The sequence below is a fragment of the Anas platyrhynchos genome, chromosome 14, assembly GCF_047663525.1.
Source record: "Anas platyrhynchos isolate ZD024472 breed Pekin duck chromosome 14, IASCAAS_PekinDuck_T2T, whole genome shotgun sequence".
In the NCBI taxonomy this organism is placed as follows: Eukaryota; Metazoa; Chordata; class Aves; order Anseriformes; family Anatidae; genus Anas; species Anas platyrhynchos.
In genome coordinates, this window is record NC_092600.1 from 16,661,190 (window position 1) to 16,686,561 (window position 25,372).

Here is a 25,372-nt window from a genome sequence, read left to right on the forward strand (position 1 = left end):
TCTTATAAGGAGCAAACGTTACTCTTTTGTTTTGAAGCACAGTATCTTGCTGCTTGATACAAATCTGTAACTGTAATACATAGGAAGTACTTTTCCAGTAAGTTTTAAAAGGCTATTGGATTAAAATGGTTACTGACCCTGTTCAAGAGTAGCCCCACAGCTCTAAAAAATTATTTTACTGACTGTACATGCTAACTTCCTGAATTGATAGTGTTTAAGAACTTACCCTTTTTACCTAGTTTACATGACGTTCATGTAGTAGCTGTAAATGGTTAAAAATAAGAAAACTACTTTAACAATAATCATGAGTCAATGAGAAGCCCAACATAGCAGCAATAATAATAATAATAAAATTAAATTAAAAAAAGAATAATTAAAAAAAAAAAAAAAACAGAAGCTGTTTTAGCAGGTGGGGAAGGCAGAAGGGAAAAGTGTGAATCTATACATGCCTATATATTTACATCAGAAATCCCTGCATTCAAATTCTGTAATTTAGACTGCAAACAATGCTGACTTTTAATAATGATCACTGGAGAAAAACTGCCAAGAATAACAAATTATTCCCAGAGAGAAACTGTGTGGGTACACAGAATTCACATATTATGTCTAGCTGTTTGTTGCTCATTCTACAAATACATATTAATATTAGAATAGCAGTCTGTTTTCCAGCACTGGTCATATTAATTATTACTGGAGTTCTCTGTCAGCTTCATAGGTTCTCAATGAAAAGTTTCTGAAGACAGTAGTTTATTAAACTCCAACTTCGTCTTTATTAGGCTCACCCAGAACAAGAATCCTGGTAATACTTTATCACAATTGATCACATTGTGTTTTTAACCTATTAGTTGATTATTGTCTTTCCATAGTAATGAAATTTTAAATACTTCAACATGCTGAATTGCAATGGCTATCTCTGCAGTGCCTTGTCCTGCAGGCTGGAGTGCATCCCCTGTAATTCAGTATCTATGTACAGTCTCAGAGGAGGACTCCTAATGGCCAAGATGCTGATACATATGCTGGCTCAACTAGTCAAATCGATATGAGAGCAAGAGTTGCACCTTAATTCAACAAGCCTGTGTTAGAAAATCTAACTGCTCCATGATTAGTTCCAGCAGGTCTGGGCCACCAGACCCAGAAAATTAAGTTACAACACGTAACGCTATAAAACGGTAAGGCACCAGGAAAGGATGGAAGGGAAAAGAAAGAGAAAGGGAAGCGTAAAGTAAGAGATTCTCAAGATTGCCCAGTTTAAACTATCCTTTATAGATCAGGGAGATTGCTGTTCGAAGGGGGAAGGAAAAAATAAATTAAAAAAAAAAAAAAAAGAAGAAAAAAAAGAACAGAAAACTCTGAATGCATAGGTATTTGGGAACACCCTCAAAACTGAGCCTATTCCATAAGGTTTCCCTGAAAAGCCACTTCAACCATCCTGAGAATTACACAGAAGTTTTCTTATGATCTTATGTTATTGCAACTCTGTTCTAAAATAGCCAGTTTTAGTTTACCTCATATTTATCAATAGATCTTAATGCTACATCTCTAAAGGTCACTTGACTTATGCTACAGTATAAATGAGAAGAGACACGTTAGATTTTGGGTTAGATTTTCTTGTGTTTTCTTCTCCTAAAAGCATTCTTAGGGAGGGGTGTTTAGGTTTATTCTTTTAACTTATTTGCTTGTCTAGTACTGCTGCTATGTAGATCTATTATTAATGCTACCAACATTGTCAGTACAAGAAGTTAGAAAGCAAGCCTAAAGAAATTAATGCATAAAGATGATAAAGATGATAAAATATACATTAATCAAAAAAAAAGAAACAAATGCAAAGTGTTTAAATCAAGTTATCACGTTACAATGAGAACTACACAGTCTTTTATGAATTGGGGAAGAGGAAGGCAGAGGAGAAAGGTTTTGGTCAATATATTTGCTTTATTAATTAAGGTGTATACATGTGTATATATATATATGTTGTCTCACCTTAATAAATATTTTACACTAGGATCGCATATCTCTCAGGTAACCATTAAAACCAAAGTAAATCTTTATCCAACAGCAGTACAAGTTACTTGTGTGCACAGGTTATAACAGGAAGTTTGCCTCGAGGCCTTTTTCCCTTGCACAAGATACCCTACATATGATTTGATATTAAAGGCTTCCTCCTTAAGCTTCTCCCACTTGCCTCCATCTCGGGTTATGTACAAGTTACGTACGAGTTATGTACAAGTATGGATATACCAAAAAGAATCATATGCCAGAAAGCTACTCATAAACTGACACAACAAAAGAAAACTAAAAGATGTGATCCCTCTCCAAATAGAATATAAGGAAAGGTTTCCTGTAACATTTTTAATTCAAATATATGTATAGAAAAACATTTAATTTTAAAAAGGTCACAGGTTCTAGAAAGAAAAATTAGAACTAAAATTAGTGAAATTCTGTTGGATATGGAAGGGATAAACTAATTTGAACCTAATAGTTGAGTACGATTCATGCCTGACTGCAGAAGGCTTGAAACCTCATCTTGGTGTTATTAGGAATATAAACAAAGAGACAAAGCTCAGTTACCCTGAGAACCCCTAACAGCAACTATCACTTAAGTATAGCAGTACATTAGTTACTGCTGGACAGAGAATACCTGACCATGTAGACTTAAAACCTGGCCAACCTTAACCACTCCTATGAAATGCTCTTATTGCAATGTGCTCCTTCAAATGTGTCCCAGTAAAGTATTTGGTGACAGACTTACGATGTGAAGAAGAACAAGACAAGAAAACAACATTTATTTTTTGCAGCTATCAGTGCTGTCCTAAAGTAGTCTGTAAAAATAAAATGTAGACAGTATGAAACACCCAAGAAATTCTGAATAGCATGGCGCACTGACACAACTTCATGTGAATGAAAACTGACTGCATTATGCTCAATTCCCACTCTCCTAGGATTTTACTGTAATAACAGTTATCTATTAGATGTTAATAAAAAGAATGGGCAATTTTATATATAAAATAAATAAAAAGAATGGACAAATTTATAGCTATTGTTACAACATGTTACTTTTTTTCTAATTCCTGTTCATATTTCAAATAGAATACAAAAAAGCACAAATTTTTAAGTATATGGAAATTAAAAAAAAAAAAAAGCTGATGTACGGAAGGGTATTGCCTGTTTTTTACTGAAATTATCTCAGCATGCAAAAAGAGATGCTAAGACATACAAAGCAAGATAATTAACTGTGGTAAAAAAAAAAAAAAAAAAAAAAAAGTCAAAATATTTTAGAAGACCGTTGGGCCCAGTCTAATATCATTGTGTTGTTTCAACTTACTTTAGTAACTCCAAACATATATTCTATTTGTTCTTACATTTCACAGCAGAGATTTACTGCTAAACTAGATCTGACCTGAGAATGAGAAAGCAGTCAATTCAGTATAACTGCTGGGTAATAAATTTTGCATCAGATGAAGCCTGGCATTTGGCTCATGCAGAAATACAAAAGCTATGAGCTATGAATGCCAAGTGAGGAACTGCAGAATACTAATGTTTGCAATCACCCATTTGAAACCCAGTTTAAACTCCAATAACTCTGGAGAGAGCGCTCTTTTAAGCACAGTTTGGTTACAAAGCATACAGGAAGAAAGCCTGCCTTTCAAAGCAACCTCTTTAAGGAATGTCTTTCCACAATCTTTTTTTTTTTCCTTAAAGGAGATCTACCTTCATTCACCATGCTGTATCAGCAGATGAAGTCAGAAAGATGGTATTTTCTTTAAATAATATAAATATATATATATATATGTGAAGGTAAGATAACTGGTTCTCTTTGATGCAAAATTACATGGCATACAGAAAAAAAACCCACTAATTTCTACTTTCTGCTAGGATACGTCACAAGTTCCTATTGATCTTAAAATACTGCATTCAAAAAGGAGTACTCAACTTTTAAGGCAACTTGTAATGCTAGAATGCTCTCTCATACACTTAAGATGTTATTTTTTCAGATTGATTGACTGATGTATATCCAATGCAGGTACTAGATAACAAATATAGCTTAATACTGGGGAAAATCTCAGGCAAACTAATAGCTTAACTGTACACCTGACACCTAATTTTAGCCAAGAATCTGAAGACCTCTTTTGAGGGTGATCAGAAAATACGTTTGACACAGATACTAAACCTATTCTGAATTATTTGCATTAACACTATTATGTCAAAAAACAGACCTCAGAAAGAGAATTTCATTGTTCAGAAAAATCACAGATAAAATTATGTTAGGAAAAAGGACAATAAAAGTAATGCCAGACTAAAGTATTTTGGGTAACAGAAAGTCTTGTCATCCTTCATGCCTTCATAGCAACGCTTCCAAATAACATACCAGAAGTGGCACCTAAAATAGAGAGGAACTTGCTTTGGTAGGTGGATTTGTCAACAACATGCAGAAAAAGCTTATTCAAAACTTGCAATCAATGACAAAGATTTTAAGTTATATTCTCAGATCTAAACTGCCATCAGCGTTCCTAACATTTGCTTTATTGATACTAACCTTGAGAGATATTTATATTTCAACACTCTCTTTTCATGAACAATGAGAGTACCAAGCCAGAACTGAAGGACAACTAAAAGCTAAACCAAACCAAGATGATCTGTTTCAGACTTCTGAGCTCTGAGTATAGTTTGTGCTACAAGCATTTCATTGTGAAGACCTTGTAAACAAAAATGGTGTTACAAGTTGGTCTTTTGAATAACATTTGAAAACCAAACACCTTATGATCAGAAAACAGCTAAAAATAACTGCTTTGAGTAGTTCCAGTGTCAAGGTTAACTAAAACCAGATACAGCATCTCTTTTTGACAAGACTATAGCTATACTAATGGAAAAGACAAAAACACTGAGCAAAATATCTAAAATTGCTTAAGAAATACTCCAGTCTTTTATAATGGAAGAATAAAAAAATCCTTAAAAACTATTTATTTAAAGCATGTTTATTTCCTAAAGAATTTAATCCCATCAAAATACCCACTCAAATTTAGAATAAATTTACATGTATAAATTTCTAGACGTCTGCAGCTGGAAACTGCGTAAAATGTAATGAACAGTATTTCCTAATGTATGAACCACACTTAGATCCAGATAAAATCAACGTATAAAAAGAGAGCATGTCCCGAGTCTTAATCAATATCTACTTTCCAAGTTACCTCAAATATTAATGTCAGTAAAAGAACTTTACTAACAGATTTTGTAAAGAATTTTTTTCTAACATTAACAGAAGCAGGAAAGTAAGGAATTACTGATTTTATTATTATTATTATGAGAAAAAAAATACTTTAGCTCTCTAAAATAAACTTTATTCATCTGGGCATAACAACACAGACTAGCAGGAACAAGTCTGTGGAGCGTTTCAATTCAGTTACCAACAATTTGCACTCCCCTTCATAAAGAGGGCAGATAAGAACACATTAAGAACAGGAGGAGGATGAACAGTTGTCAAATCAGTAATCAAGAAAAAAAGAACACCCTCATGAAATGTCGAATAATGACCTGGAAACTAAAATGAGGCACTTGAGCTGAAGCATCAATCATCCAGATAGGGAGAAGTAATATTTAGATGACTCCTGTACACAAAGGCTGAACAACCCACAGAGAAAATGGCTCCAGTAGCTCGTATGATCTAGTTGCAGTTTGATGCGCTATCTCTAGGTAAATATGTCTAAGCAAAGAAAGACCTTACAAGAACAGAGATTACCTCAGAAAAGAGAACTGGGTGTTTGACAGACAAAGCACAGTGCAAACACTTTAAAATGTCTGTACACAAATGCAAGAGAAACAAGGGATTAGACAAGGGTTTAATTAAGGATGCAAATTAATAGATACTTTGATTTAAAGGTGAAGGCAGACACTGACTGCCCACAGAATGCTTTAAACAAGTTGTATGGCATGATAGGAAGTATAAAAAAATGACTTTTTATTAGACAGGAGATTACAGAATTATCTCCACAGAGAAGTGGGATAACCTCCTAGAATTTCCTGAGTTACATGAAACACGGTAGTCACAACACTAGAAGTATTTAGTAGAGAACAATCATATGCCATTAACAAGCACACATATGAAATAATAATTTCAGCAATTAAGTATGTACTAGATAATTTACCTTCTGTTCAAAGGGTCTCAAAAGAGCTACACTTTTATGCCTCAGTACTGTCTGTACCTTCCTGTATCTAGACTGTACCCAATTCTTGAAATAAAACTAAGCCAAGTAATTTATTTTAAAAGCAACCACATCTAATTGTTGACTGATGGACAATTTAATCAGGCTACCTGGTCAAGTTAACCAGATGATTAAACACTGTTCCTGTGAAATAACGTTCAGTAATGGTTTCAACACAAAGACTTATGAAGACAAAGATTTGCAAAGACAAGTAAATACCAAAATGAAACTATAACTACATGCATGCATGCATGTATGTGTATAGTACAAAAGCATACATAGATAGGAAAGAAGACTTTTTCAACTAAAAATGTTTAGACTGTTAATTCATTCATTAAATATAACACATTTAAAGCTAGGAATATTTTGTAAAAAGACAACATAACAGCCTTGCTTACAAGTTCACACAGGCAGGTTATTTCAAATACTAGTTGTAGGACCCCGGTGTTGTGATAACACACTATAGCCAATTATAAAAGTAATTGGATGGGTTTCCTCCTTCCACTTTTCATGAGGTAAAGGGTAAGCAGTAAGAGTAAGCGGTGACAAAATGAAGCCAGAGGAAACAGCATTCACACATGTAAATTACGGAGCAGTTAGAAGAGGAAAGGAATGCCAAGGCACCTCATTAGTAATTAATATACATTGACCATATGGTGTTTTACCATAACAGTGTTTTAGTTATCTTTCCAGCACAGGTACCCTGTCAAAGAAAGACAAGTTTAAGTGAAAGCTCCATTATTATTTCTAAAATCAATCTAGAAAACTGAATATATCATTAGCATATCCCAAGACACAAAACAAACACAAGATCTGACTAAGAGTTGCTAGCATTTGTTTTCAAATGTTTTGAATGGCGGATCCTGGTTTGGTTCATTTACAAATGGTGAATTCCAACAATATCAGAGATCTAAGAGAAAGAGCTTCCTACTTTAACACAAAACAGTTGCTAGTTTGAAGAAATGGTAAAACAGCATCCATTCTCCTACAGCTATTTCATTGAAACTCCTTGTAAAACTGGTACAGTACAACAAATAACATAAATGTCTACCAAGGATTACTGTAGAAGAAAACAGTTCTGACTTGAAACATACCTTGTCTTGGAAACTCATCTGACTCCCTGTGAACCAGGTCAGAAACACGATTTCCATAGTGCATCCTGGTGTCATGATCATAAGCTTTCAGAGTCTCACTTGAGCTGTAGGACTTCTGTGTTGGGACTCTGCAGTCTTCACTATCCAGTGAAGAGCTGGTATAGCGACATTCCTTCCCACACCGGCCCCTCGTCAAAGAGCGGTGTCTTCGATCTTTTATGTCCATTGTTGTCTGTCAGATAGATTGTTTTCAGAAAAGCCGCTCTCGTATTTGAGGTCAGTCACTATCACCTAGAAAATTAAAGGATAACACAAAATGAGCAACATTTTGTTTTATTCTATTTTCCCAATGTATCCTTGAAGAAAAATTCAGCACAGCTTGAGAGGAAAGAAAAGACACACATCATGTATCCCTAGAAATTAAAATAATTGACCTGAATAGAAGGGTACAAGGGAAAAAAAAAAAAAAAAAAGAGAAAAATCAAATTCTGTATCAGAACTGCATTTTATCTAAATGATCATCATATTGAAAAGTTTAAAATATAACGATAAAGCAAAAACAGTTATCTTCTGATTTTTTTGAATGAGCAGAGATAATATGGAAATGACAGCATAGTATTTCTTCCTGTTATACAACAGTACAAAGAAAATCAGACCCAAACCAGCTTTAAATATTTCCTTTCTTACAGGAGGGCTTGCAATTTAGAATGAAGCTTGCAGGAAAGTTGCACATAGATTATTCCTACTCAGTATTAATGCATAACAGTAGTGTACGTTATGCTTTAACAGCATGTTCACAAGCAGCAGAAAGTAATTTTATTGCCCCTGAAATCTAAGGCCCTATTCTGACAAAAAGGTTGGACCAGATATCTTCAGCAATCCTTCTGAGACTCGATATTTCCACTCTTCTCTGAGGCTCTAAGCACACAGTGGGAAGTGGCTGCTCTTGTGCACCACAGAACATGATCACACCATCTTCTTAGTTGTCCCTCAAGATGACCAGTTTCCCCATCTCCACAGCTGCAGTTCTTCAAAATTTTGCAAGTATTTTCTTGCTCATGGACCAGAAAGAGAGAGATTCTTGTAGTCTACTTAATTGGGACACACTTACTGAGGCACATACACTGTAATAGATGCCCATTAGCATGCACAAACTGCAAAATGAAAGATACTGTAGAAAGCAAGAAATACAGTCAGCATGAGCACCCTACCCACTGGGTACTAATTATTTCGAGTTGGTATTTGTATAGATGTCTTTCTCTTGTGGTATCCCAGGCCCAGGTCTGTACTGCTTCTTAGAAACCCTCATGACAAAACCTTTTTCTGGAAATGCAACCTTCGCCCACAAAAAACACATCGACGTGCTACCAAACAAAACTGGAAAAAAAACGTATGCTTTTCTGTATGCGGTTAAGGAGGTGAGGAAATGGCTGTGGCTCATTTAGCTGGGAAAGCCAAAGTCACTGCCTTTCCCAGTGCTCCCCTCTGTGGGGGTGCCAACTCTGTGCCCACCCGACACGGGGAGCAGGTCCCCCCTGCCCGCCGCTACCAGCCCTGGCCAGAGCTCTTCCTTCAACTGCCCAGGAGTACGATTCCCCCTGCCACGACAGCTACCAACTCCAGCAGAAAGATGATGAAAAAGCCACAACACAGGCATGTCTTGCATCGCTGCAGTTGCTCACACAGCACATTTAAGGGGGTCACAACACTGGCGTAAGTATTGGCTAAAATACTTTCAGTATTTTGCTTTTTGGCTGCAATAAATGACGTCCCTATGAAAGGATAAATGTACTTGGCCAGATTTGCTAGTGAACTTGAGTGAAGATTTCTTGGCTTCATTTAGACTCTGACATTTAGACTTGTGGTTTTTAACACCTATATTTTAAAGAAGGAAGTCAGGTAACCAGGAGGAACAGCTGCTTTAAGCCACCCACAAGTACTGTCAGTCTGTGAGTGATAAAAAGTATAAACATGCTTACTTTTCTCTTTTTTTTCTCTTATTTTCATCTGTCATGCTACATTTCAGAGGGGAAAACAGCATACAGAAAGCCAAAACAAAATCAGAAAGCATTCAGCACTTAAAAAGGTAGGGCTATCTTTGGTATATTAGATTAAGGTTAAAACTTTAAAGAAAAACAAAACACCCAAAATATTCTTCCCATTTCTCACCCCTCTGAACATCTAGTGGCTAAACTGACTTCTATATACCTTTATTCTTCAGCTGAATTCTTTGGTCCTGCAATATTTATTGCAGTGTAAAGCACATAAATACCCTTGCTAGCACTGGTGGCACAAACCCTTGCTTGAAGTTTGAGGAGATAATGATCGTTCAGAAGATTAACAATGCCTGGCTCTTTGATCCCAGTTCAATACTATCTCATCAAACTCAGATATCAATACATCACAGTTATAAAACACAGAAACAGATGAATACAGTATAGAACTGAGCAAAAACTGGCAATTACTCTCTGTCTGTCTTCACATTACTGTTTTGTACTTTACAAAAGCCTATTCCATATGAAGGTATTGCCTATTTATCAGTTCAGAAAAACAAACATCTTTTCTTTTTCATGATTGTTGTACTTTAAGCTGTCTGGCCTTATTTCTATCGTTTATGAAAGAACATCTATTTCCTTGTTACATTAAAAAGAAGGATTTACTATGACTAAGATAGTGCTTCTGAGTATTTCCATGATGTTAGCCTATTAAAATATCATCTCAGGCAGATAGAATTAATTGAAATTGTTCCCACAAGTTTTCTTAATAGAGTTTAGCGAAATTATGCTACAAATACAAAAATACTGGGTAATAGTAAGATACCATAATCTGCCCTTGCAGCACCTGTAGTGATGCATCCAGGTCCACAGCCCCAGCACAAGAAGGACGTGGATCTGTTGGAGCAGGTCCAGAGGAGGCCATGAGGCTGATCAGAGGGCTGGAGCTGTACCTGCTGCTTATGCACAGATCTATATTGGGCAAGCAGCAACTTACACGTATCTAACAAACTTTAGAGTCACCATTCACCCCACGGAAGCTTTCCTGTGGTCACATGCAGGAGCTGCACATAACAATAGCAGTGGTAGCAAGAGTGCAACAATCCAATAGCATGAATATCCAATAGCATTAAAACACTGTATGTGTCCTACAGGCTAAGAAAAAAAAATAAAGAAGAAAAAGCTAAGAAAGCTATGAAATGAAAAATTGTTTTCTTTAAAATAAATTGTTTAAAAACATTTGACCACTTCTTTTTGTTAGCAAAGTCAAATCGATAGGAGGCATGGAGGGAGGACTCAAAATGAATTTTAATGGCACAGTGAAGCCTACACTAAAACTCCCTTTAAATCTGAAGTTGGTTCTTACTCTGATCTTATTTATGTGCTTGTTTCTTGAATTTTCTAATGATCCCTTACTATTACAGTGCACATGGCCATTAGAACTGCCACTCAGTATAGACAGAATGCAATAATCACTTGCAAGTTCAAGAGAAAACAAAGCACTTCACATTTACTTTATGCCCCTAAATAACCCAGCACAACTAGATCAAAACGTTGCAATAGTGCAAACAATATTAGAAAGTCTTTTTTTAAAAAAGAAAAAAACACATAGTACACTGTGTACCTATCTTCATTAAAAAAGCAGGTCTTCAAAGCCTGTACTTCTTTTCATCAATAACAATTGGAAATAAGCTTGTGATTTAGAGATTCAAATGCTGTTCACTGAGGAAAAATTGATAATTCAGCTTTGACACAGTACAAATTTTCAGTGAATAAATAAAAGGATTATTTAACTGCTGTATTTTTCATGTCTCTTAATATTACTGAAAAGTACATCTTTTACTTCTGGATCTCCTCTGCTTTTCTTAATAAAAGAAAATAAATAAAATGGAACTTTAGATGAAATACTGCTATAGTTAAGAAGACTGTTGCAAGAATAACATTGATGACAATTGTGCTGTTTGTGATTTCTGGTTAAGAAAATCCAAGTATATTTGGACAGTCTGTTTGGTACAATAATGTAAACTCATTTTCTATTGATGTATTCCTTCTGATTTCTCAGGTTTTTGTGTTGTTTGTTTGTTTGTTTTTTATTATTTTATTTTATTTTACTCAGACACTGAAGTTTCCTTTTAGTGTAGCTAATCTTTCTAAATATCATGCTGAAAATGAGATGTGTTTAGCACAACATTTGAAACAGCTGTTTTAGAACTATTTTGATGAATGATTTTAGTTAAGTAGCAAAAGACAAACAGTGCTTACAGGCATTACGTGTTGTTCTTTACCACAGGGGGAAAAAAAAAGCAGCTTATTTATTTATTTTAAGGAAATAAAACCTATACAAAGTATTTTCAGATTAAGGGCAGTCAAAATTGTAAATACAACAAAAGCAAATGCTGCAACAAATATGTATGCCATGTTTTTCTGTCTACTTAGGCATGAATATTTTTAGCTCTAAATCATCACTGAAGAGTTCTGCGCTGCAGTAGCTTCTTAAAAATCCCAGAACTGTTTAAATCTATTATTTAAATTTGACACTGTTTCCCACAGCATTCTCCTCAAGAAACTGGCTGCTCTTGGCCTGGACTGGCGTATGCTTCGTTGGATTAGAAACTGGCTGGGTAGCTGGGCCCAAAGAGTCATGGTGAATGGAGTCAAATCCAGTTGGAGGCTGGTCACTAGTGGAGTCCCCCAGGGCTCAATACTAGGGCCAGTCCTCTTTAACGTCTTTATCGATGATCTGGATGAGGGCATCGAGTGCATCCTCAGTAAGTTTGCAGATGACACCAAGTTAGGTGCGTGTGTCGATCTGCTCGAGGGCAGGAAGGCTCTGCAGGAGGATCTGGATAGGCTGCACCGATGGGCTGAGGTCAACTGTATGAAATTCAACAAGGCCAAGTGCCGGGTCCTGCACCTGGGGCACAATAACCCCAAGCAGAACTACAGGCTGGGAGAGGAGTGGTTGGAGAGCTGCCTGGTGGAGAAGGACCTGGGAGTGATGGTTGACAGTCGGCTGAATATGAGCCAGCAGTGTGCTCAGGTGGCCAAGAAGGCCAACAGCATCCTGGCTTGCATCAGAAACACTGTGACCAGCAGGGCTAGGGAGGTGATCGTCCCCCTGTACTCATCTCTGGTGAGGCCGCACCTCAAGTACTGTGTTCAGTTTTGGGCCCCTCGCTACAAGAAGGACATCGAGGTGCTTGAGCGGGTCCAGAGAAGGGCGACGAAGCTGGTGAGGGGCCTGGAGAACAAGTCCTATGAGGAGCGGCTGAGGGAGCTGGGCTTGTTCAGCCTGGAGAAGAGGAGGCTCAGGGGCGACCTTATTGCTCACAACAGGTACCTTAAAGGAGGCTGTAGCGAGCTGGGGGTTGGTCTGTTCTCCCACATGCCTGGTGACAGGACGACGGGGAATGGTCTAAAGTTGCACCAGGGGAGGTTTAGGTTGGATATTCAGAGGAACTTCTCTACTGAAAGGGTTGTTAGGCATTGGAATGGGCTGCCCAGGGAAGTGGTGGAGTCACCACCCCTGGAGGTCTTTAAAAGACGTTTAGATGTAGAGCTTAGTGATATAATTTAGTGGAGGACTTGTTAGGGTTAGATCAGAGGTTGGACTAGGTGAACCTGGAGGTCTTTTTGATTCCCAAAATATCACTTGCATCCGACGTACTTCAGTAACTGGTTGTCAAAAGTGCAGCATGGCCAACTATCAGGTTGATTCCCATTTTGGAATCACCAGCCATTAGGAGTACATTGTGTTGCACCAACTTAGTAAGATGGCAAAGTTTTGTAAAAACAGGTGATACAAGCAATGAAAACACACAGACATTTACAAAGAGCAAAGTTTAACACGTTTTCAAAGATAGGCTTATAAATCTTCTGAAATATTACTAAGCAGAACATCACTAGTTATGTAAGTGAGACTGAAATGACATCTACTTTTCTTCCAAGATACACAGATATAAAACAGCAAAAAGAATCTGAGGCTGATGTAAAGGAAAGGAAGTGACAGAATAAAATTCTGTGGGTGTCCTGGAGTTTCTTAGATGTGTGAAGTGCTCTTGTTTTTCTCCTCTTTGGGAGTGTTTGTCCTTCTTTTCTCAAACTAGCAACAACTTTCCCTCCATTCCAAACACCATCCACATCGAAAAATGGGGATTTCCCCCCCCAGTGGTAACATTCATCCAGTCCTAAAAACTATGTACAAATACTTATTAGCCTTTAGGACAGCCCTGACAGCTGTCCATCTCATATATGACCCTTCTATGGGAAAATCAAGTTAAGTGTCGTGAGTTAAATACCCACCTGAAGTCACGCAATGAGATTGCTGCACACTGGGAAACATGAGTTCCAGTCCTTTGTTCTTGATTATTGTACAATTGTTATCTACACACAGTCAGGGCCGTATGCAGTCAAATCAAATAATAAAAGAATCAAGCCCCTACAGTCCAATACAACAAGCCAAGTTTTCAATTAATGTAATGACTTAAAATTGGTATAGCTAAACAAGTTCACAAAATGGATTTAAAGATCTAATATGAACTGGCCACTTCAAAGACCAAGTTTGCTAAAAGTAATTGCCTAAACAACACTATTACTCTTCTGCTGCCTAGAAAGAATAAACAATACTATTATCTACTGATAAAACACTGCTAATGAAGAAAGGTAGAATAATTTATCACTACATAATTAACACAATGCAGTTAAGCATGCTTTAACGATTCTGTATAACAGTTTCCTATCACTAGAGAATACTTTTGAGTCAGGAAATAATTGTCTAAATAATTTTTGATTAAGTCTCTGATCAAACTGATCAACATTTACAGAAGTGAGATAAATATAAATGTCTATGCAATGAATGACAACTTTCTTTATTTAATTGTCCATTGGTGGTCTTTTTTTTAAACTACTAATCCTAGGGTGAAATGTTGTCTTCAATTAAGTTAATGGGATTATTAACCCTACTAAGAAACGGATCTAAGGCGTCAAGCTAGTTTATACAAGTTGTGCTCCTCCAGCCATTCTCCTCTCTTTTGCTTTCACAAACGCTTACTTGTGCATTCATTTAATTTTCTACCAGCATTTTCTTATGTTCTGTCCTCTTTTTGGCCTCTTTCTTTCCATTTTCTTGTGAAACTTATTTATCCCTAAAGTTTCAATTATGGATTTGAATGCCGTTCATTTCTACAAGTGTTTTCCTTCACATCCAGGCTTATCCATCAGCTGTCTTGGAACCTCTGAACACTGCTTCCATTTTAGAATCATGGGTTTTGATATTAAACATATCAATGTGCTATAATACTGGAAAAATGTAATCGACAAAGGATTTATACTTGTCTCGTACTCAAGCAAGTCCATGCCAAGAATTTTAAGACAGTTCCCTCCTAACTCTTCTCCACTTATGTTCAAATGTTCTATAATTCTATACCTGCTGTGCACCTTCATTCCTGCTGGCAGAGCAGAAGTTGTACCACTGGGGAAGGGATGTGCCAAAAGAAAACTATTAGGCATGCACCTTTCATTTCTTGTTTATTCTTAATAGATGACAGTGCTGTTAAGGGGGAACTCTTCCAGAACCTGAGATCACGCAGAGCTCCAACGTACAACTCATCAGAGGATGCTACTATGAGAATACTGTTGCTGAAGAGATTTCTCAGCAATTTTCAGACCTCTATAAAACAATTCTTAGAACTCACCAAATGTAGTAATCATGCAAAAAGCTATGATTTTAGGTACTTTACCTATCATTTCAGTTGAGAACAACACCTGCTGTTGACTCTAAATTTACATTATTCGTTCTCGTTCTGACCAAGAAACACAGTCCTTCTTTCCCTAAAGCCTCTATTGAACCCTACCTTAATCTGATACTAATTTTCACATTTATTAATGTGAAAATTAATTATTAACAAGATGCTTATTAACAAGATGCTTTAATATGCTTTCTCCTTGCTAGCAGTGTCAACCTAGTAAAATAATGTTTAAAGAAGGTTTTATTAGAGACTACTTTTAAGGCTGTGTAAACTTATGATGATAATAAAACATGGTATATTTTTAAAATTCCTCATAGCAATTAAGAGAAAAAAATACAGTCCTTTTGTGTGTGTAAAACTATTAACCTCATTACTTGGGAGTTCTCTGACTCATTAAACAGATTTTTATCAGAAATAACCTAACTTCCTGCAGGGATCCATTGTTTCAAAGGTTCAAGGTAAGGTAAGGAAACGAAAAATGAATAAAAAAAACAATGGAAAACCATTTTAAGGTGCATGGAAAAGATGACATTATATATCAATAGTTTCCATAGAAGCATATTCAGAAATATTTTAAATTCTTTATCACCACATACAGTGACGAAACTTTGCATAGTGAAATTAGAAGGCAGCAAGGTAAGTTTCTCAGATGGCAACCATACCTCAAGTGTCGTTCCATCTTTCAATAAAGGAAAGTGTATTCCTTTATAAAAAATTGATTAACCATCACAGCAATGGATAAAATGAATACAACTGTTATACAAAATGAACAAGTGTAACTCAAAAACTCTGAAGTGAATTTCCAGCGTTTGCACAGCAAGCGGCTGGCAGGGCTAGCTAGAATTGAGGTCTGAAAGCTGTTCCACCCAAAATTGCAACATAAGATTTGCTTGCATATTATCATAGCAAAAGAGGACAAAAAGCATTACCTTGATAAATGGAAGTCTTTCAAATCAACCAGTACAGGACAACAAGTAGAAAATTCTTCCTAATATTGTACCACCACTGTGCAGACCTAACTACAGCTTCTGTTCCATCTCCAAATTAGAAAGAAGAAAAAAAAAAAAAGACCACATCACTCTGGAGGAAGACCTCTCTAGAGGTAAGGCCACATGCTTTATGACATGTTTGGCTATGTAGCCATGGAGGACAGTATGTTAATTCAATGTACACTCTCACAAGGAAACTTCCTTCTGCAGCCTGCCCAGACTGGACCATCATTTTGCTTACTATCAGCCACTTGAGACTGCCTCCAAAGAAAGTCTGTCATTTGCTGGTGGACAAGAGGTGTTTTTTTTTATGTCACTCTGTCAGCAGTCACTGCTCACTTGGTGGAGTTGTCAGAAACAAAACCATCCTGGCTCCTCAGCTGCCCAAGTTCTCAATGTGATCTTCATCCAGCACCCGGCAGGAAGTGCCCCAGGCACCTGGAGATATAGCAAGGTCTGAAGCAGTTCCAGCACAAAACCCAGGATTTCATGGGGGAGCTATTCCCAGATAAGCCAAGAGACCAGCCATCTCCATTTCATCATGTGTGGCTGAGGTTTAGAAAGCAAGAATAGTCTCAAGGAAGCAACCAGTTAAAAAACATGCACGCTTGTCCGAATGCTTTAAAAGTAGAAAAATTATCTCTGCATGCAGGCTTAAAGCCAACTTTAAAACTTCAACACAAAATAAGGCAGAGACTACAGGAGTGTCTGCACAGAGGTGCAGCACACATTACTGCAGTGGGGTTCCTACCATACATTTCTATTAGTGAGAGAACAGAATAAAGGTACTTTTATTTTTAATCACACAAAAATGGTATGCCACAGAAAGCAGAACAAGCTTTGTTGCTTATTCCATTTAACAACACAGACCATCTCAGGGAACCTAAGATGAAACACAGTTCTAGAGTAAAGAACATTTAGAGGGACTAAGAGCACAGTTTAACACAAGTAACAATCGCAAGCTCTATCACAAGCCCCCAAACCCTACTGCAAGCCTCTAAGTTTCTAAGTTTCATTTGACAACGCTGACTGGGTTGTAGTTCCTTAAAACCAACTTTAGTTGTTCTTTGTGATACTCACATATATAGTACATTATTCTGAGGTAGAAGAGAAAAACATATAGATCAAAAGCTTAAGTTGTTATAGTGGTTTACCTACCGTGAGGAATGTTTCAGCAGTTCGTGTCAATAGAGGGCTTGAAGGGTAAACCTTGAGTCTCTGATATCTGGGGGGTTTCAGAATAACTACTAGCTATTGTGACTATTGCATGGGACACTACACAAGTCTCTGATATCTGGCCAAGTGATTAAGGAAAAGGGGAAAGCTGAAGGATGACTAAAAGACAAAGCTTCCATGGGATGCTGCACAAGTCTCTGACATCTGGCCAAGATGGACAAAGGAGAAGGACAAGGACAAAGCCTGGGAGGAAGATTATGAGCCTTCAGCACGAGACCTCCAGAGGGACCACTGGAGACTGATATGCATGTGCCAGTGGGAGAGTTTGGATTCCGGGAACTAATTGTAATAACCCTGCCTTTTCTAGAAGTAGTAATGAATATGTATTAGCCTAGGAGCATAAAAACCAGCCACCTGGTGTAACTGGTGCGTGTGTTGGAGGAGCCCAGACTCCCTACGCACCCAGCACTGTTTACTTGCTTTTTATTGACCCCATAAATAAATCTTATAAAGCTATATTGACTTGGAATTTATAACACCTACCAAATCCTTCCATTTCTGTTTCCAATGGAGCATTCAAAACAAATACTACATATGAACTCAGGATCCCACAGACGTCAATGTTGGTTCCCTGCTTTCTCTTCTTCTATAGTCCCTTCTGTCAGCCTGCAAATGGCTTGCAAGTTTAAGTCAATATAGTGGAACAGGGAGCTAATGTTTCCTCTCTGCTGCATTTAATTTAAAACGTGTGTCATTATCCGTGCTTAGAGAAACCCAAGCCACTGGAAAGTGTGTATATAGAAGAAACTGTCACTTAACTGCATTCTTAGGACTAGTACAGGAAAGGATGGGTCCCTAAAGACCACCCAGGTGTCCCAGTATATTAGGAAGGAGTTCCACTGCTACCAGAAGATAGTAAGATAGTTTTCAGCTATTTCAATGAAGTATCCTAATTAACCGTCTCCTTTCCATCTCCTTTTTAACTCACTTTCCTTTGTGACTCACCTTTTTTTTTTTCCCAGTTATGTCCGAGATAAACTGCTGTCTATGTTGATGAGTCCAGAATTTCAAGCATATATTTCTGTTTATGAAACATGATCGCCCAGACACAAACTGCTAGCTTTATGGTAGTCACACAAGAACCTTGATGCCCTGAACAAAGACTGCTGTATGTATCATCATACTACATCCTTCACAAACTAATTTACTAATGCTTTATGTTTTAAAGCACTTCTCCTCATCACCAGGAAAGACACTGAGATCCCATATATACTAACACACAAGATTACTGAGACAAAAAGAAGAGCGAAGTCATAGAACAACCCTGCTATTTAAAGCCTCTATTAGCTTCAGTAGGTTGTTCTAGTTTACAGTCAGGGAGAAAAACAGCCTCCTATCTCTGTACTCCTCAGCGCAGGAAGGAAACTGGAAACAAACGCAATAAACGCTTTATTATCCTGAACTGAAATCAATAAACTATCAACAGTTTTAACCTAATTTACTAGGAAACAGAATTGGAAAGGTATCTGACAAGGCTTTTCATATACATTAAAAGCCATCAGATTGTAAATTTAGGTCAATACTGAGCCAGACAGCGACCTACAGGTGAAGTGATCCATATACCATTACCAATTTCCTCAGTCATCCCAAGTCCCTCAGTAGTTTCTAACTTGCATGAAATATTTCATGAATTATTAAAATAAAAACAAAAGCAAAAACAAAGAAAAGAAATAACTCTCTATGCATTTTTCAGTGTGATGAGTACATGTATGTCACTGAAAACAAATTCTGTGCTAACAGTGGTTTAGACCATGACTACCACCCATGCTGGATTTGCAAGCTTAGTCTGGGCTATGGCTAGGTAAGGTAGTGCTCCTTGGGTAATGCCAAGAGAACTCCTCCAGCTACGCCAAAATTAAGCAGATGCTTACAAACCTCATATCTCTTGTACTTCTCCCCCAACCCCCCCCCCCCAAAAAAAAAAAAAAAAAAAAAAAAAGCCTTCTACTTTAAAGACAGGAGGTTTAGGAGGTGTACATTTGAGTACTTTGAAAATGGCATATCGGAAACAACTACGAAGTGACATCTCTTACATAATGTAAACTAATATAAAGATTTCATCCATGACAGGAATTACTGAAAGAGTCTGGACAACTCTAGTTGTCTTTCCAGTAACACAAAATAGCAGGTGAAACAGAAGACTGTATCTGAATGTGCTATATTAGGGATCAAGAATACCTCCTTGATTTGTATTCACACTGACTCCATTCTAGGAAAAATTACTCCTTGAACCACAAAGCCAACTTTCTGCAGATGAGTTTTGTGCTTATACAAGCAGCTAGAACATAAAATTGAAATATATATATATATATATTTGTTCAATCATATGCAAGTAGACAAAAATAAACAACACTGAGAATCCATAGATGTATTTACATGGCTTGTTTCAATTAGTTCTGAAACATCATTAAAGATAACAAGATCAATGCTGTTTATTTCAGCAACCAACAGCAAAGGACTTCAACTTGCATCAATCAGCTATCCTCTGTTACATTCTCATTTCTTGAGGGGCAAGCTAAAAGAAATGACAGCCACCATACTGAGCAAGCATGCTAGGACTTAACAACTGAGCAGCAGCAGAAACAAAGTTACGACGATATAATGAGATTATAAAATTCTATAATTTTGTTTGGAAAGAGCGCTACAGGAAACATCTTACACGCCTACACAACTTAGAATCAAAGAATGGCTTGGGTTGGAAGGGACCTTAAAGCCCATCCAGCTTCAACCCCTTGCCATGGGCTTGGACACCTCCCACCACACCCAGGTTGCCCAAAGCCCCATCCAGCCTGGCCTTGAGCACTTCGAGGGATGGGGCAGCCACAGCTTCTCTGGGCAACCTGTTCCCGTGTCTCACTGCCCTCACAGTGAAGAATTTCTTCCTTATATCTAACCTAAACCTGCTTTATTTTAGTTCAAAGCCATTCCTCATTGTTTTATCACTCCACCCCCTGACAAAGAGTTCTTCCCCAGCTTTCCTCTAGCCCTCTTCAGGCACTGGCAGGTCACTGTGAGGTCTCCTCAGCGCCTTCTCTTCTCCACGCTGAACAACCCCAGCTCCCTCAGCCTGTCTCCACAGGAGAGGTGTTCCGACCCTATCACTGGTGGTGCTAAAACATGCAAATCTCAATACCTAAGACTGAAGCAATTCTCCAAAAGACAGACCTGAGTAACCCAAATTGCAACTGAATATATGTAGTCAGAATATCTGTCATTGGAAAATAGTGATTCTTAAGCATAAAAGAAAACCAGTTAACTCCTTGCCTGTATTATACTTTCAAGAAAATCTATATACTCACAGAATGTCGTCTGAATCCTCAGTTTTCCAGTTAGATTGGCTTAATTTACAGAACTAATATTAGTTCTCAGAAATTCGAGTCCGAACAAGCAAACTTTCCCCTCTGTTTTGCAAAGGTGAAGAATGTTAGATTTGCCTTTCTTTCAGTCATTTAGCCATCAGAAATGCTTTTATATTCTGTATCAAAAATTGACATGAGACTACAGAATACCTTCCAATAATTGAGACTACAGAATTAGGAAATGTCCTATTTAGAAATTGAGTTTTGAGTGATAAGAATGAAATACAAATTGGTCCGTTGTTCCGTGACTCCATTTAGACTGCACTAATATTAGTTCTGATACAGTGCAAGTGCATCACCAGACAGATGGTCAGATCAGTGCTTCAAATGGGTAAGATTTAAAAACTGTAATTCAACATTAAACGTTGACATATCAGTTAATTTGATTTTTTTTAATGAAGAATAAAAATGCTTTTAGAAGTTCATACATGTGTGTATATATATATATATACAGTCATCCATACATTTCAGAATTCAGATATGTCTAATGATAAGACAACTTATAAATGTACAACCAGGATAACCCTATTTTTGCTAAGTAACATAACTTATCATAAGGGCCAAAAGCATGTTTCAATACTATTCCCAGGAAGAATTTCACTATGGAAAAGTGAAGTGTCAGTATCACAAAAATCACCCATAACTTCTAGTCTAACATGTGTATTGTAGACTACAAATGCTGTGGTTCAAGCTGCACAGTTAAACCAAACATCTCTGGCTCACATTAGAGCCCAGTATGGCAAAAAAGAATGCAGTAACAATAATGGAAGAGTATACAAGGCAACAGAGAGTTTTTCATCTAGATCATTGTGACAAAACCAAAACAAGTCACAGTGGAAGTACCAAAAACAGATTTAACAGACAACTCAGTGCAAGATTTGTGGTGGAGCAAGGTATCCCTGACCATACATGGAAAATTGGAACCATACGGTCCCTTCCAACACAAACCATTCTATGATTAAAAAACAAAACAAACAGAAGCATTAAAGGTTTGTGAATATGGGACACCCATTTGACAGCTGTATTCCAAACATACCAAGATTTTCTTTTCTGCATTTATTACCAGAACTTCATTCAAGTTCCTTGGATTTCAGCTACATTATTTTGACACATTCTTACTCCTCAATTGTATAAGCTTCTTAATTTTGACTGTTTCCTGAACCCCTCTGTATTACTTGAAATCCTACTCCTTCGCTTCTCTTGGATTCCCAAATTCTAGGTAGAGTTGATCCAGAGCAATCTACAGGTCTCTTTATAAATGAACCTAGTGTGGGGCAACGTCACAGATTTGCACAAATCAGCTGTTCATCATGTGCATTTACAATATTACAGAACATTAATGAGTTTTTGCTGTGTATATTTATGTGCAACTCTTTGAAGTAATCATTATTAGCCAGGATATGTCACTTAGAGAAATGGGCTGATAAAAGAAAAATAACTAATACATAATCCCAGTACATGGAGTACCACTCAACAGTGCTTGTAACTGTTGTCCTGAATCCAAAATGCATTAATACATCAAATTCTGTATCTGACAAGTAATGTTTACCAAAATTATCTTTTTTTTTTTTTTTTTTTTTTTTTTTTTAAGACTGCTGAACATACCTTAAAAATTCAAGTGTGAAAGACTTCTCCCTGGACAGTAATTTATTTTATTTTATTTTTAAACAAAGACTCAATTCCTCTTAGCCCCAAAATAAGATGAGATTTCATGCACAAGTTTATCTCCTGCAAATCAATAAAAAACATTAAAAATAGTGCAGTTAACTAATCTAAGTACTACTGCAAGTCTTGTAGGACTACTGCACTGCATATGAAATTTACTGGTTGAAAGGTACTTCAGAAAGTTTTTAGGTTTTATGAGAACACTTCCAAAACATGAGCAGTCACTTACAGAAAGTATTCAGGTGACTTACCAAGTCTTAAAATATGTTTTTTTCCATGGCATTACTTTTAAAATGAGTCTGTTTGGGCAAATTTCAAAGAATGTATGGTTCACATACTTTAAACAGAATTCACTTATAATTCAGTATTTGATAGAGCTAATGCTTAATTGTTTCTAAGGAGTCTACAAAGGAAAATATTTCTTTTTCTTATTCAACAAACATTGAACTAAAATTATGTTTTGCTTTGTTTTCTCACTCAGGATTGAATTTGACACTCTAATAGAGTAGAGAAAAGCAGCCTGTGCTAGTTAATGTATTTTAATTACTGAAGTCCCAATTCTCCTTGTTTTGTATTAGAAAGAATTAATAAGACCTACATTTTGGAATATGGCATTAATGCTGATAGAAGAGGCTTTCTTCCAGCACATTCTGATTCATTATCCAAGCAATTCAAAGAATTACTAACATGCAAGTTAATGTAAGCAGTATGCAGATTTGAATCCAACTACGGACACAACGGCATATTTTTAAAAGCTTACATAACCATGGGCACGGTTAATTGTTTTAAGCTTTAACTAATGTTAATGAGAGGGCGAGAATTATTGTTTTCTTTTCAAGTGCTATAAATCTTAAATTTTCTTAGAACAGATACCAGAAGCTAATGAAAGGGATTTAAGTTTAACAGAGCAAGGTTAATAAACACTTTTCAAATTATGACATTTCATAATATAGATCTTCAGAGCCAGTTTTATCTTCTTCACATAAAGATAATGATGATTATCAGCTCTGCAGCTCCTATAAATCACTTCACCTCCATTGAGTTAATGGAGATATGTTGATTTGCATCAGCTGCGAATTCTGCCAGAATCTGCCCTCAAGCAGGGTCAGCATGGTCATTTTGAAAGCTCTTTTTCAGAGAAAAGACAAAGTTGCATACCAGTAAAAGTTTTGGTTATGTCAAAAATATGTGTGTACAAACCTGTAAATACACCATTTAGAACCGCACTCAACTTTGCACAGTACAGCTCTGTACTTAAAGATTTTGAACAGCTGAGCAGTTCTCGCCTTCTCTGCTGCCACACATGGGCCCCCTTCTGCCCCACACCTCCTGCTCCGCGCTAAGCACTGGGCACCACTGGGGTGCTTCTGGCCCCAAACACATACCACCCAGCATACCCCAACTGCAGCAGGAGTGGTACACAAATTTCAGGGAAAAGAAGGAAGAGAGGATGTAGCTCTGATGTGTCCAAATGCAGCACATGTATTAGGATATTTATTTATTTATCCAAGCAAATATTCTGGGTAGTTTTAATAGTAATGAAAAATAAAAAATAAAATAAAAATAAAAAAAACCTTCAAGCTGGTTATTATTTGATGTATTTTTAATTTGAACAGATAGAAAATACTCTTCAGATTATATTCAGACTCTATGGGAAGTTTTAAAACCTTCCAGAGACCCCCAAAGGCAATTATACCAGAGGAGTTTTCTAGATTTACACCTGACTGAGATGGAAAGGTCTGCGTACATCAAATATTAAAAACAAACTCGCTATAAATAACCTCTAGCTGAAGCACAGCTCCAGTGACAGCATTTTTTTCTTTTTCTCTCATTTTTGACCCTTGACATAGCAGTGTGAAAACAGTAAAAGAAAAGATCAAATATGTATCTACAAAATAACCTAAAATTTTCTAATTCACATGATTTTACCACTGAAAGAAATGTACTGGTGTGTGTGGTCATTACCTGAACACGAAGATTCTTTATCACACAAACAGAACTGGCCAGAAAAAAAGACCAAAGTACAACTCAAAAAGACCAAACTACAACTCAATCCTGCCACATAACTTTAATAGGATAATTGATTTTTAATACTGTAAGACTATTCTGCATCTCTCCTAAAATATTTGTAAATGATATCCCAGAATAAGACATGGCCCTAACTATCTGAGCACCACTTGATATTTGCTTTATGTTAATAGACATTCTCTTGAGTGGCTGTGCTTGAATATGTTATAAAGAATAAAAGGAAACACTATTTAGCAGTGTTTTTAAAACCCTGAGTAATTTCCATAATTTGTGACAGTTGGCAGAATTTGATGGTATCTAACATTGATTTTTATGTTTCAAGATGACAATCATTACACTATTATCTGCAGTTTGAGCAGTGGAACCTGACCTCCTAATTAGTATGAAAAACTGTTCCAGTTGCAACCCCAGTAAGTCACAACAAGTCAATAATTTTAACAAGAATTAATTTTAAAAAATGTACAAGGTTGTATTGGAAGCTATTCCGGCATGTCTATTGATTAACATTTGGTATTACATCCTATGAAGGACTCATTAAATACTGCATCAATCTAAGTGTAATTTTTGTTTGTTTTACTTACTATAAAACAAAATAGAACAAAGCACTAAAAGATTATTAAGGTAAAGGAGCCTTTTTGTTTCCTATGTTGCCACCACGCTACACTGGACAGTAATACAAAGAAAGACTTCAAACTGTGCTGTAACACTGTTTATGACTAAGAAAGCTGCAACTTCCTCGTATGACAACATGAAATATCTTAATCGATCTCATAAATTTCCAGATACAAACCATTTAGTTCCTGCCATATGTGGAATCAGTCATACCTTGATTACTGTGACCCAGGTTATCATCTCCCCACAGGTATTTTCCTTTTTAAAAACATGTGAAAATGGGGTATGTACACTAAAAACCTGAATACATTTCTTTAATTTACGTTTCTGCTTAACTTTAAAAGGATATCACTAATTAAAAATTAATCGTTGTTTGGAAAGCTGCTAAAATAATAAAATTTATTAACATGGCATCTACCAAGACAAACTTTGAATCCATTAATCTTCCTTACAA

At 36.7% G+C, this 25,372-nt stretch overlaps 1 protein-coding gene across 7 annotated transcripts in view; it reads right to left on the bottom strand.

The window, feature by feature from the left end:
• TENM2 (teneurin transmembrane protein 2) overlaps nt 1-25,372 on the bottom strand; it is a 1,606,114-nt gene that overhangs the window by 509,673 nt on the left and 1,071,069 nt on the right. For 6 of the 7 annotated variants that reach the window (XM_072044660.1, XM_072044658.1, XM_072044657.1 and 3 more), the window contains one exon: nt 7,289-7,579. In XM_072044660.1, the coding sequence (XP_071900761.1) occupies nt 7,289-7,514 (226 nt within the window). In that variant the 5' untranslated portion in view covers nt 7,515-7,579. Of the gene's footprint in view, nt 1-6,859; nt 6,898-7,288; nt 7,580-25,372 lie in introns of those variants that run through there. The other variant, XM_072044661.1, reaches the window with a different exon arrangement.